The sequence below is a fragment of the Tripterygium wilfordii genome, chromosome 22 (assembly GCF_013401445.1).
Source record: "Tripterygium wilfordii isolate XIE 37 chromosome 22, ASM1340144v1, whole genome shotgun sequence".
In the NCBI taxonomy this organism is placed as follows: Eukaryota; Viridiplantae; Streptophyta; class Magnoliopsida; order Celastrales; family Celastraceae; genus Tripterygium; species Tripterygium wilfordii.
In genome coordinates, this window is record NC_052253.1 from 102,139 (window position 1) to 115,030 (window position 12,892).

At 36.9% G+C, this 12,892-nt stretch overlaps 3 protein-coding genes across 4 annotated transcripts; 1 reads left to right on the plus strand and 2 right to left on the minus strand.

The window, feature by feature from the left end:
- Positions 1 to 166: 166 nt before the first annotated feature.
- LOC119990976 (thioredoxin F-type, chloroplastic-like) lies at positions 167 to 2,212 on the minus strand. 2 transcript variants are annotated; one of them, XM_038837127.1, is made up of 3 exons: positions 1,827 to 2,210; positions 887 to 986; positions 167 to 486 (listed from the first exon to the last, which is right to left on the minus strand). In XM_038837127.1, the coding sequence occupies exons 1-3, from the start codon at positions 2,150 to 2,152 to the stop codon at positions 352 to 354; spliced, it is 561 nt and encodes a 186-aa protein (XP_038693055.1). In that variant the 5' UTR covers positions 2,153 to 2,210; the 3' UTR covers positions 167 to 351. The 2 variants fall into 2 exon arrangements, with proteins under 2 accessions (XP_038693055.1, XP_038693056.1); XM_038837128.1 differs by having other exon boundaries at positions 388 to 508; positions 1,827 to 2,212.
- Positions 2,213 to 2,609: 397 nt separating this feature from the next.
- Positions 2,610 to 7,634, minus strand: LOC119990836. Its single transcript, XM_038836959.1, has 12 exons — positions 7,560 to 7,634; positions 7,240 to 7,281; positions 7,139 to 7,163; positions 6,422 to 6,475; positions 5,642 to 5,770; positions 5,351 to 5,518; positions 4,993 to 5,126; positions 4,609 to 4,788; positions 4,101 to 4,464; positions 3,968 to 4,058; positions 3,752 to 3,816; positions 2,610 to 2,806 (listed from the first exon to the last, which is right to left on the minus strand). Exons 1-12 carry the CDS (start codon positions 7,632 to 7,634, stop codon positions 2,610 to 2,612), a joined length of 1,524 nt encoding a protein of 507 aa, XP_038692887.1.
- LOC119990450 (aspartic proteinase 39-like) lies at positions 7,519 to 12,830 on the plus strand. The gene is made up of 10 exons (XM_038836369.1): positions 7,519 to 8,085; positions 8,629 to 8,758; positions 8,887 to 9,134; positions 9,742 to 9,966; positions 10,239 to 10,401; positions 10,482 to 10,555; positions 10,656 to 10,746; positions 11,860 to 11,935; positions 12,165 to 12,236; positions 12,455 to 12,830. Exons 1-10 carry the CDS (start codon positions 7,868 to 7,870, stop codon positions 12,601 to 12,603), a joined length of 1,446 nt encoding a protein of 481 aa, XP_038692297.1. The 5' UTR covers positions 7,519 to 7,867; the 3' UTR covers positions 12,604 to 12,830.
- Positions 12,831 to 12,892: the final 62 nt, after the last annotated feature.

The window sequence follows — 12,892 nt, forward strand, 5'->3', positions numbered from 1 at the left end:
ATTCTCATTAACAAATGGTGGTGCTCCTCTCGGCTATTATCAGAGATTAAGTTTACAGGACTTGTGCGCTGTAAATTTGTAACCTCTAGCGCATAACCAGAAAACCTCTGCACCTGGTGATTATGATGATCCAAATAAACTAAAATTTATGGTGATGACCATGATGGCAAAATCAACTAGCCGCACAGCACATTGCTTTTATAACATCATTACAGATACTCCATTTAGATTAGATTGAGCAATAACATCCATTTGTACAATAAAAAGTACAGCATCAATCGATCATTTTGACGCAGACATTGTATATGATGGCTTAAGAATGATTTACAATGTGGGAAAATGTATGTATAATCAACTGGATCTGACAGTCTCAATAGCATGAACTAAATCATCAATTTTGGCCCCCCTGACTTCTTTTACAATCTCACTGTCCTTCAGAATCTTGAAGGTAGGAACCACCCTTATACCAAGCTCCTTCGCCAATGGCTGCCAAAATCAACCAGAACAACTGCATGAGAGAGAGAACGAGAGCTTTCACAGGAACCCCTTGTTTTAGACACCACACAAGACAAGGCAAGACTCTAATTCTTACCCTAATTCAGGCAAAAACGCCCAATGCCCTTATTCAGGCGAAACACTCATAAACAGACAACTAATTGATGTCACAACCTGAACATCATCATTATACCATGCGTCATCAAAGATGTCACCATGTTAAGTTAATCCCACAAGTGGGATAGATGACGACCAATGAATCATTCTGGTTTCTAACGCTTCCATGGCTTTCACAACCCCATGTACATCGGCACATGCATTATATTAGATACATGAATACACATAATAAGCATCCATACTTAAAATTGAGTCAAGGAATGGAAGTACAGACCCTGTTATCTTGGTTGCAATCAAGCTTTAAGAAGACAACATCAAGGTACTTCTCGGATAGTTCTTTGAATCTTGGAGCGATAACCTTGCAAGGGCCACACCTACAGTAATCAAGAAAGAACCTAAACTTATAAGTGAACCTCAGTAGAAACAAACAATAAATGAACAAATCATTACATCATCTCAGCTTACCCAGCCTTTCTCAACTCTCAATTCACGATGCGCAAAGAAGAATCTATCTAGTTTCATAGTCTCTGGTCTCTCACATTAAATTCCGACGTAGTAACATTTAAGCACACGGTTGCTATATCAATTCAATTTTATGCTTAATAATCCAAAATGAACCTTGAGAAATGCTACAACTTACATTATTGCCCACAAGAGAACAAGTTCACTGTTCAACCATTTTTTCTTTAGATAACACTCGGATGATTTGGGAACCATAATATCATGCAGAAGTCTACCTTCATTGATATCAAATCTAAAAAAGCACCACAAATGACAAATAGCAGATTCTATTCAGTCACGAAGAGTACCCTCAAAATCAAGCAAGAACCTAGTATTAAATCAAACTCAATCTAGCAAACCAACACCACTTAATTCTTTCTCTATTTACAATTTCAAAGACGCAGAAGCAATGACTGATTTGCGAAAATACAACAAACCAAGAAACTGCACAATCTTAAGATTTCTTACTTTGCCATTCAACCCATTAACTTAATAACTTGTCGTTGGCTTGAGTATTGCACATCATTAATACACATTAATCTGACACACAATAACCCAATCAAGCTGAGAGTAACATGCAGGCAGGGTCCCCTTTCGTGACCCAGAAACAATTTGGTGGCCAAATCGAAGTTAAAGACCTATGCAAGGGTCAACCAAGTTTTCTCAGCAGCCTCAAACACAAATATGCATGCATATATAGGCTTACTTATTACCATTGAGTGTACATGTCTAATACGACGGTTTTTTCACCGGCAGATTTGACGATGGGCCAGAAAGTGTCCTTATTGACCTCGGTGACCTGGCCCACAGTTGCTGTAGGGCCCGCAGTGTCCAAGCTCGACCTCACCCTAAACGCTCTACTCCTCCTCCGCCTCTTCTCACCGCCATTAATACTGACATAGACTCCGTCGGAGGAGGAGCACCCTCTTGATACACCGGCAAGTGCGGATGAAGGCACGATCGAGTGCTTCGCCGAGCACGGTAACGATGGCAGGGGGCGAATCGAGGAAGGAGAGAATGAGAATCGAAGCGAAGACATTGTTTCAAGCAAATGTGACTCTGCTGGCTGGAAGGGGAAGAGAGTGGAGAGTATAATAAAAATGGGATATTTTGGAGGACAAATGAGTTAAATGACTGGATTGCCCATCGGATATGGGGCTGTCGTGTGATAACACGAGGTACTTTCGTCATTTAACATGACTACGATTGTAATGTTGAGGAAGACGACAATGAGCACTCCATCAGCCAGCCATGTTGTCATTAACCAGATTTATTGGGGAGCCATGTTGTCCACATAAAAGAAAAGAACAAGCTGTTAATTTGGGAGGCAAGAGTTATGGGCTTGGACGTTCAGCCCAGCACCAATAAGAGATGGGCTCTGTATGGGCCTTCAGATATAATTCAGGTTAGTTGAAACTGATGAGGCCCATGTAAAAATGTAGAAGAGCTCGAGTCTTGGCTGTTGGAGATGTAATAACAATCTGTCCGTGTAAAAGTTATGCACCCTTTGCCTTTGCCTTTGCCTTTGCCTTTGCCTTTGCCTTTGCCTTGCCTTTGCCTTTGCCTTTGCTTTGCCTTTGCCTTGTAGATGCTGTCAGCTTCAAGCCCTCTTGTGGGAATGCATGTATCTCATCTCTATCTCTATCTCTATCTCTATCTGTTGTTGGTGCAGAATCAGAAAGAGTTGGTCTGACTGAATATAAATACAATCCAATCATTGCTTTTGATGGAGGGAGAGGTATATTTGAATCCCTCAATTTGGGTTTTGGACCCCCATTCAACATTGATTTCAATGAAACAAATTTTTTAAAATTGAATATTTTCAAAATGATATATGTCCATAATTTTCTCATCCATAAACTTACATAATCTAGGTGACAAGCAAAAAAGATATGTCACATAGATTAAAAAAAATAAACAAACTTTATTAAAAAAGCCACGTAGGCATACCACATGTTTATGTAAATTTATGGATGTGTAGTGCACTAACAATTAATATTCCAATAATACCCTTTTGAACTGGTTGCCAGGGGTCTGTTGTAGTTTTTATTATAGTAGACCCCGCTGTAGGTGATTTGAATCAAAAAATATTTTATTTTATTTTGAAAAAATTATAGATGTGTAGTTTATGATCTAACAAATCCAATGGTATATTTTTTGTTCAAAACAAAAATCAAAGTCATCGCGATCCAGACACCGAATGTTTTGAGTTTATATTCGACGATCTAAAATTGTTAAGCATCTTTCATATAGGATATGATTTTTGTTTTGAACAAAAAATATATCGTTGGATTCGTTAGACCATAAACTACACATCTATAATTTTTTCAAAATAAAATAAAAAAAATTCACCCTCAAATTGGTATTACAGCAGGGCCTACTATAATTTTACAGCAGAGCCTACTATAATTTTACAGCAGAGCCCCGACACTCTTTTGAACTCTACAGCTTTTGGTTACAAAATGGTTTTTGGACCCCAAAAAGTAGTTTTTGAATCTCATTTAATGTCTAATCATAAAAGTAGTTTTTGAAAGTATATGCAAGTTTATTATTGATGCCAAAAACTTAAATATACTTATTACACATTTATTGCACAATATACTCAACCAATTGCGTCGAGCGAGTACATTGTATGTACCTTGCAAGCTTGTCATTGTACAGGGTGACCCATTCAGATGCACATTCATATATGTATCTAAACCACTGCATGTATATTGGAGGCATTAGGTAACCATCGGTCAAAGACAACTATATACAGTGATTGCCATTGACAAATCATATCGATAGAGCAACATGTTCATGTCTGGGTGGAGGCAATGAACGTAACGGCAAGAATGTTAGACATTGTTGAGACCTGAAAACATAAAGTATGACATTATACTTACTAGCAATCAAGTTACCCATATCTGGCATGCACATCCAATGCTCAAGAGGGGCTAGACGATCTGTCTCGTAGAAATTCAAGGAATTATCAATAGTTCATGCACGCTCATAATCACCAAATAGGTTAACGTATTCAACCCAAAATGCTCTGAGCTCATAAATCAGTTCTTGCCGAACGGTGGCCCATGCATTCTCACCATACCCTAATAGCCCGACAATGGCCCTAAAACCACAATTTCCATCTGTTGTTACATCAGCGATCGTTTGGATATATGGCTGCATTATTTGTGAGAACGGCATGATGTAGACATCATTCTGGCTAACTTTTGATGCCCTTGAACGTCTCTGTTTAAGAACCGAGGGCTTAATATACACTGATGAACAACTGTGCCTACTTGGTTCCCGATGAGTAGAAGAGTCAACCTTCTTCTTAGTTGCTGGACGTCCACGGTTATTAGCCTTAACTTCCTATTCAACAAGTGCAGTGGTAGAGGGATTAATTATTTCTCTAAACTTTATGAGAAGACTAATCTTACCAGTGCGTTACTTTTGTTTAAATTGCTCGGACAACATTTGTAACTCAACAATACAGTTTAACTCATCTGTTTCAACCCAAGCACATGGAAGTAGATCAAGCTTTTTCCAGAATTTATCAATGCATGTAAATGGGATTGGACGACCTTCGAGCATATAAGTTGCAAGTTTGTGGGCACACGACAATCCATGAGTCATCCAAAGCTTACAATCGCATTGAAAAGCATCAATACCAATTGCTTTAGATCGTTCTAGTTCCTGCAAAATAAGCCGCAATGCCTCAGCTAATACAAAACCTCTAAGGTCACGAAACTGCGCTGTGTTGGACAATAGTTTTTCTCTTTTCCAAACTTGTTTTCACTGCAATGTATTGATGTTCAAAGAGATGATGAATGGACTCCTATGCTGATTCCAAATCCATTTGCAAAGTGCCCATATATCTTTTTAACTTTGCGTGCTGACTCTCAGCTCGGTTAGTTGTCTGGTTTCCAAAGTGTAGGTACTTATTAGTCTAGGCAGCCACCCATATCTCTTTGTATGGCAACAACCATACGTCATTAATATAATTAAATTATGCATGTACTCTGTCTCTGTTTCTGAATCCACAAGAGTGTGCCATAATAAGTAGAATGCATCCTATGATTCATTGTCATGAAAGTGTTTCTTACAATTCACGAGTACATTTTTGCCAATATGTCATTTGTAAAGCAACTTTGACGAATCCGAAAATATATTGGCAACAGACTTCATCAAAGCTAAATCTCTATATGTGACACTAACTCGCGGTGTTGTGCAATCATCCATGGTAGACTGCAAATACTCAAAGCCGTATAATTGTCTTCATTCTCAAAATGCATAGAAACAAATGCAACAGAAAAGGTCATGTCTATTGATGTCACACCAACAACTTCAAATAGTGGCATTCTAAAGCGATTAGTCTTGTACGTTGCATCCATTATTAAAACATGCGGAAATGCACTGAATACTTCTAATGATCATGGATGTGTAAAGAACAAATCTTGTATCTCATTAGATTCTTGATCACTCAGATGGAAAAAAATGTACTCATGCAAGTTTAAGCTATACAACAGAAATTGCATTTGAGATTTACCTGCTTTCTCAGTTGTATGATACTTTTTACGGGCATTATAAATCGTCTGAATGGTGGAAACATTCTCTGGATTTCTGTTCTTTAATGTCGTTAAAATATTTCGTTGCTTCACTAAATTTTTGGACATATCTATCAACATATCGGTCTCAACATTATACAATCTTGCAACATATGATGCCCCTCCATGTATAATGCAGCAGGATGGTTATGCAATCCACAAACAACTCTAATCATCCAATGATCTGTTGTCTTCCGTTTCATCCCTTTAATTCTGAAAGGACAATTGCATTTTTTTTGTCGCAATCAGTTTGTTAGATGCTTTAGTCGATGTGTAAGTCAAACCACGTTCACAGCGCAACAACAGTTTGTCTCGTCTTCCAAATAAACCAACTTCAGATCTTCTAATAACAACCACAAATCCAAAAGCACGTGACATACGTTGAATGTATTCAATTAATGCGTTACGCGAATTGAATACCGAATTAAAAATATTTATCTAAAATTAATCTGAAACCATTAAAATGGATCGATACTTTAAAGAAAATGACAATGAAACGTACCATATCGGTTGCAAATTCATTTGTGACATCGATGATTAGTTCGTCTTCATTTTGTTCAACAACATTATCCCATTGTCATTCATCTTGTATTGTACTTTGAATAAAGTCATCCTACACATGACGTAGATTATGTAAAGCTAGAAACATACATTGTTTACTTATTCAAAATCGTGAATTGAAAATTACAAAAACTAATAATCAATAATAATAAATTATTAACAATTTATATACGTTAGTGCAAACACCTCACGGAAACCAGAAGACAGTCTTAGATCTGCAACCCACAATCGAAAATTATCCATTGAAAATGCAACTTTGAAAACAACGTGTGGAAGGGAAAGGGATCAAGAGATGATGTAGCTTGTAACTCTCGAGAGAGAGATTGAAAGAAACAATATTAGAAATGAAGGGTATACTTTATATAAGGAAAAAAACCTATCATATAAAACAATATTCTCCACAAAATTTGTATAATATATAGCTGTAAAGATAACTTTTTTTAAAAATTTCAATGAAATCTATAGTTTTAATTTATAATGTGCATATACTGTCGTAGAGTCAAAAAACCATTTTGTAACAAAAAAGGTAGAGTTCAAAAAGGGTATTATTGGAATATTAATTGTTAGTGTACAATCAATGGTCAAATCAAAATGTTTAATGTTAAAAAATTTGTTTTTCTGAAGTCAATAATGTTGAATGGGGGCTCAAAACTCAAATTGAGAGATTCAAATACCTACTCTCTTTCATGGATCACCAAAATCTGTGTTGCGTGACAATATTCATCAAGTGAGTTTTCTGAATCCATTTGATTGAGTTGAGTTGTCATACGTCAAAACCTTAGAAAAGGAATAAAAGAAGAGCCTTTTTAAACTCAGAATAGGAAGCTTTAATTTCTAGTGCCTATTTATTGGCTTTGTTGTGAAGCAACTAAGGATACCAATGAAAGTATTCTCAGTATTCCTCTGCATCAGAGTTTTATCAAGGAAAAAAATATACTAAGCATGCGATACGTATCATCTAATTTTGAATTCAAATAACCATTTGGCTGCTGGAGTTGGAAGTAAGAATATAACTCTTTATCTGAATTAATTCGAACAGGAATACTCAGTCAAGACATACATACATATGTATATATATGTGTTTCTATGGTGAGAAAACATTGACTTGCAATAGTCAATACAGAGAGAAGAGGCCGTTTTATTTAGGAATAAAAAAGAAACACAGAGAAACGGCTATGACCGACAAATGGAGAGAGAAGAAGAAGCCCAATAGACACGTTAAAAGAAACAACAACAACAACAATAATGATAATTTAAAAGAAATAAGTGAAGGAGGACGTGCCTTCTGCCGTCGAATACGCGCTTTTTTTGGGCTAAATTCACTTCTTCCCCTCCCCTTATCTCAAAGCAATCTTTCCCTTGAAACACCGCCATCACCATCAGCAATTTGGTCTTGAAAGAGTCCAAAACCCAGAACAAAGTTTTTCTTCTTTTGTTTCTTTTTTCGTTATTTTTGAGAGATTTGAAAAACCCACAAACACAAAACACCGGAAACGACAGGTTGCTTTTAGTAACCCGAATCCCAGAAATAGAAAACAAAAAGACAGGAACAAAGTTCTTACCTTTTTCTTTGGTTTTGAGAAGGGGTTGTGTGGTGGTTGGCGGTGATGGATCTGGTGAGGATATGGGCATTGGTGTTAGCGTTTGTGGTGGTGGGTCAATTGGACGTTGGCGCAAGCAACGTTGTGTTCAAGGTGCAAAACAAGTTCGCCGGCCGAGAAAGGAGCCTGAGTGCATTGAAAGCCCATGATTCCCGACGTCACGGTAGACTTCTCTCTGCTGTCGACCTCCAATTGGGTGGCAGTGGTCATCCCGCTGAAGCTGGGTCAGGACATATATAACACACATATTAATACATATATTACTTAAAAAAAAAATTCCTCGCTTTGGAATTTGTGGGTATTACTTGATTTTTAATGTGATCCATGATTGAATGTGGATCATCGTGATAGTTGAGCATTATTGTTTTGATCGATTATATGTTGCATTGGCTTTGCTTATTCTAGTTAGATCCAGTAATGAAAATTTGCTTACGTGATTAATATCTGATAGAATTGATTCTCTAGGGGAATCACTTTCTTGGTCTCTGTTGATTTTTGTGAATTGAATAATTATATTTAGTTAGAGTTGCTGGTTTTGTTTTCATTTTTATTGATTTTGTTTGACTCGACTTATTGTTCAGATCCATGAGTCTTATTCTATGAACGCTTTTTTGTTTTGATTTGGAATTTCAAATCAATGTATTTATACCTATCCCCCCCCCCCCCCCCCTTCAACTATTAAATTCTTTAATTGTTTGGAATTTCACGCATTTCATATTATTGGGTGCATAAACTAACTCGTGTGTTTACTTGGTTGATTGGCATAGGCTCTACTTTGCAAAAATTGGGATTGGCACACCACCAAGTGACTATTATGTTCAAGTTGATACTGGAAGTGACATTTTATGGGTGAACTGTGCTGGTTGCAACAACTGCCCCAAAAAAAGCGATCTTGGTGTATGATTTTTTAACTCTGCAGCTTGAACACAATCTCTCCGTTGTTGGATCACATACATCACATTTTGATAACTGAGATGGTGGTTCTGGTCTGAATGATATTTATCATTGTGATTATGTCACTACAGGTAAAACTGACATTGTATGATCCAAAGGGCTCCTCTACTGGAGACTCTGTTACTTGTGATCAAGATTTCTGCACTTCCATGTATGACGGTCGACTTCCTGGTTGCAAGCCCGATTTGCTCTGCCAATATAATGTGGTTTATGGAGACGGAAGCCAGACTACGGGATACTTTGTGAAAGATTACGTACATTTTGATCGAGTGACTGGAAATTTTGGAACTGCACCAGCAAATGGAACTGTTATATTTGGGTTAGTTGGTGTTCTGTTAAACTTTGTTGTTGTATTATGCACAGCATCCAGTAATATGGAAGTCACTTAAATAGTTGCTTACTTGCTTTGCTTGGCTTTAATATATTCATGTATGGCTTTTAAGGCATATGGTTGTGGTTTCATAGAAAGCATTGTGAGTATAGGAAGAGAAATGGCATAGACTCTGTATGGCAACATTAGGAATTGATGTCGCTATGCTTCAGGCATCTTGTTTTGGTGGCTGTCTTGTTCACTTTGCTTAGATGCTCGTTGTATTTTTCTCCCCTTTAAAGTTTGATAGCTACATCACTTCACCTTGACTATACTGGCCTAGATTTTTGTTTGTGACCTCATGAGCTAAAAGTTCGAAAATATTGCAGACGTGGATAAACCAAAAGGTCAATGAGTTGGATATGTCATTAGCAATTGGTATTTTCCTTTTAATTGTTTTTGTGTTTTTTCGTTTCTTCTGTTATTTGACTGACCTCTAGCGTTATGTTATACTTGCTTATTAACAATTTCAGATTTCTGCTCAAGCTTCTGCCTGAGTGCCTGGTGTGAATTCTGATTTCTTCCGTTTGCATGATTCATTTCTCTTTCATGATAGATGTGGAGCCAAACAATCTGGACAGCTAGGCACATCTAGTGAAGCACTTGATGGAATACTTGGATTTGGACAGGCAAATTCATCTATGCTTTCGCAGCTAGCTTCAGCTGGAAAGTTGAAGAAGATGTTTGCACACTGCTTGGATAGTGTTCAAGGAGGTGGAATCTTTGCAATTGGGGAGGTGGTGTCACCAAAAGTGAATACAACACCTATAGTACCACATCAGTACGTTAGGGTTTCTTATCCTTTCTTGTTTGAAATTTTAATTTACTGTAAGTTATTTCTTCTCAATTTTTTCATCTTTTTAGGTGTTTGTAGTTACCTTTTGGATTGCTAACAAACTTTTTACCAGTAATTGCATCACTTGCCTATTTTGTTTCTTCCATTTAAGTTTCTGAAAATCTCTTGTTCAAGGATTCATTTTTTCTCTTGTCAAATAGAAGGTTAGATCTTGCGAAAGAATTTCGTTGTAATTATACTTTTATCAACAATCTTAGGGCACATTACAATGTTGTTATGAAGGCACTTGAGGTGGGTGGTGACATTCTAGAGCTTCCAACGGATATATTTGACAGCGGGGATGGGAAAGGAACAATTATTGATAGTGGTACAACCTTGGCGTATCTTCCAGAGGTGGTTTATGAGGCACTTATGACCCAGGTATCACTATTTTTTACTCAAATTCGTTTTTAAGTTGTATATTCCCCTATAAATACTTACTTAGAATTTTTATGATTTAGATCATGGCTCACCAATCTGGGCTGAAACTGCATACTGTAGATGAACAGTTTTCTTGTTTTCAGTACAATGGAAAGTAAGGCTTCTGATGCAATAATTCATCAAGTCCTTCGGTTTTGTTTTTCAATTCGAATTTTGAAAGAATGTTGCTCATCTCTTTCCCAATATGCTTGCAGTGTTGATGAAGGATTCCCAGTTGTTGTGTTTCATTTTGAAGGTTCCCTCACTTTGACGGTGTATCCCCATGATTACTTGTTCCAAGTTCGTGTAAGTGAAATAAATGTTTTAATTGAAGGAGAATCTTTATGTACGTAGGTCTTACCCCACATAATATGTGGAGATGCTATTTTAAGGAATTGAACTTGTGACCTCTAGGTTGCACCTCTACAACTTTATCACTGGGCCATATGTTCATCTATAGAGCCTTGTGCATGAGAGTTGTTTACCTTTTACGTTATGTACTATGTTTTCTGTAATCTGGTGACATTTGTGCCTTGCGTAGTTTGCGATGATATACCATGTTCACACATGCTCATTGTGCCAAAATCTTTGCTATTATTGGAAAATAAAGTAGTGTTTATTTTCAGGAGTGGTTGTAAATGATGTGAATTTTGATTCTACCTTTCACGTAACCTTCTCCTTTCATCATCATGCATTACCGTGGATTTTTTTATTAATGATATATGGCTTTTAAATATCTTGGATCGATTTTCCAAGAAGACGGAAACATAAGTGATGATGTAGTTAATAGGATTAAAAACTGGTGGAGTAAGTGGAAGAGTGCATGCAGAGTTTTATGCGGCCCGAAGGATTCCCTTGAGGTTGAAGGGAAAATTCTATAGGTCAGCTATACAACATGTAATGATGTATGGTTCCGAGTGTTGGGTTATCAAAGGACAACATATCCAAAAAAATGCATGTAGCAATAACGTGATTGCTTCGTTGGATGTGTGGTTACACTAGGAAAGATAGGATAAGAAATGAGATTATTAAATCTAAGATAAGAGTAGCACCTATTGAAGATAAGTTACGAGAAAATCGTTTGAGTTGAGATGGTATGGACATAATGCAGTTATGCATGTTCTATCATATGTTCAAAAATTTGTGAGGGCTGTTTTGTATGAGGTCAAGAATAGACTCAACTTTCATTACACAATTAGTTTCCACCATACATTTAAACCAGAATGAAAGAGTCCAAAGACATTCAATATTCCGTAATGGAGTTTCCACCCCTCTAAAAACTCTTTTTGCCTGTCCTGTCGAGTTTGCCAGCAGTTTCTTATTGTTTGCCATAGATTTGCAGGCCATTAGAAATGAAGAAGAATTTGATTAACATTTTCTTCCTCCTTTATTTTCATCTATTTTCACAACTTTGTACAGGAAGATGCGTGGTGTATTGGTTGGCAGAACAGTGGAGCGCAATCAAAGGATGGCAGGGACATGACTCTTTTGGGAGGTATATAATTTACTAATGCTGACAGTCGTAATACAAGTTTGTGTTAATGCACCTATTTGTGATTCAGATCTGGCTTATATTAATTGCAATTGATAGATTTTTAACTTCAAATATACTTTGGGCATACAAATCACCTACATTTTCCTTCACACGAATTGGAAATTTGAAAGTCAGTTATTACACACACTATCTTATGTCCAATACTATCCCCTGTTGCTTCCATATGCAGATTTGGTGCTTTCAAATAGACTAGTTATATATGATCTTGAAAATCAGACCATTGGATGGAAGGAATACAACTGTGAGTATTCTACTCTTATCTTTATGTTCATTGTTTGGTTCTTATCTTAATATTATAGTAGCGCAGATGATGCATCATGTCACACTTCATATTAGCAACCCAGATACTATAATAAGCATTCCGCGCTCATTATCACCGATAAATGGCCAACTTTCTCATTACCGGATATGGAATCTAGATCATTCCTATCTCTCATACATTTTTGTGATTTATCTTAGGCTCTTCGAGTATCAAAGTGAGGGATGAGACTACTGGGGCAGTTTATTCCGTGGGCGCTCACGATTCGTCTTCGGCTTCTAGCCTGATCAGTGGAAATTTACTAACAGTTTTGTTACTACTAACTGTTTGGCTTCAGAGTTTCACATAAATACATATACTACCGTGACAACTGGTAAAGCATTTGTTAGTTTGTTGTACCATAATTTGTTTGATAGAAATGTGTGTTTATTTTGACTTATAGGGGAAATACTAGACCTCACTTTGTATATTTTTCCTTCGGTCTTGCAGCTGTTTAAAGTTTCTTCCTGATTCTTGTATTTTTTTTATTCAACATTCAAAAATAAATTGAAAAAACTGTCACAAGTTGGCTGTGTACTCTGTTTTTTTTTTGGTCTCCCCCCCCCCCCTCTTTTATGTTTGACAACACTGAATTTCTT

What these genes read in the sequence shown, in the direction of transcription:
- LOC119990976 (XM_038837127.1), bottom strand. Translation starts at nt 2,152, where the DNA reads ATGTCTTCGCTTCGATTCTCATTCTCTCCTTCCTCGATTCGCCCCCTG. An exon ending in TTAGACATGTACACTCAATG is followed by an intron (nt 987 to 1,826) that starts GTAATAAGTAAG and finishes TGATTACTGTAG; the next exon opens with GTGTGGCCCTTGCAAGGTTA. An exon ending in ATTGCAACCAAGATAACAGG is followed by an intron (nt 487 to 886) that starts GTCTGTACTTCC and finishes TGATTTTGGCAG; the next exon opens with CCATTGGCGAAGGAGCTTGG.
- LOC119990836 (XM_038836959.1), bottom strand. Translation starts at nt 7,634, where the DNA reads ATGGCGGTGTTTCAAGGGAAAGATTGCTTTGAGATAAGGGGAGGGGAA. An exon ending in TGCACTAACGTATATAAATT is followed by an intron (nt 5,771 to 6,421) that starts GTTAATAATTTA and finishes ATATGTTGATAG; the next exon opens with ATATGTCCAAAAATTTAGTG. An exon ending in AGACAATTATACGGCTTTGA is followed by an intron (nt 5,127 to 5,350) that starts GTATTTGCAGTC and finishes TTGTGGATTCAG; the next exon opens with AAACAGAGACAGAGTACATG.
- LOC119990450 (XM_038836369.1), top strand. Translation starts at nt 7,868, where the DNA reads ATGGATCTGGTGAGGATATGGGCATTGGTGTTAGCGTTTGTGGTGGTG. An exon ending in CCAAAAAAAGCGATCTTGGT is followed by an intron (nt 8,759 to 8,886) that starts GTATGATTTTTT and finishes ATGTCACTACAG; the next exon opens with GTAAAACTGACATTGTATGA. An exon ending in AATGGAACTGTTATATTTGG is followed by an intron (nt 9,135 to 9,741) that starts GTTAGTTGGTGT and finishes CTTTCATGATAG; the next exon opens with ATGTGGAGCCAAACAATCTG.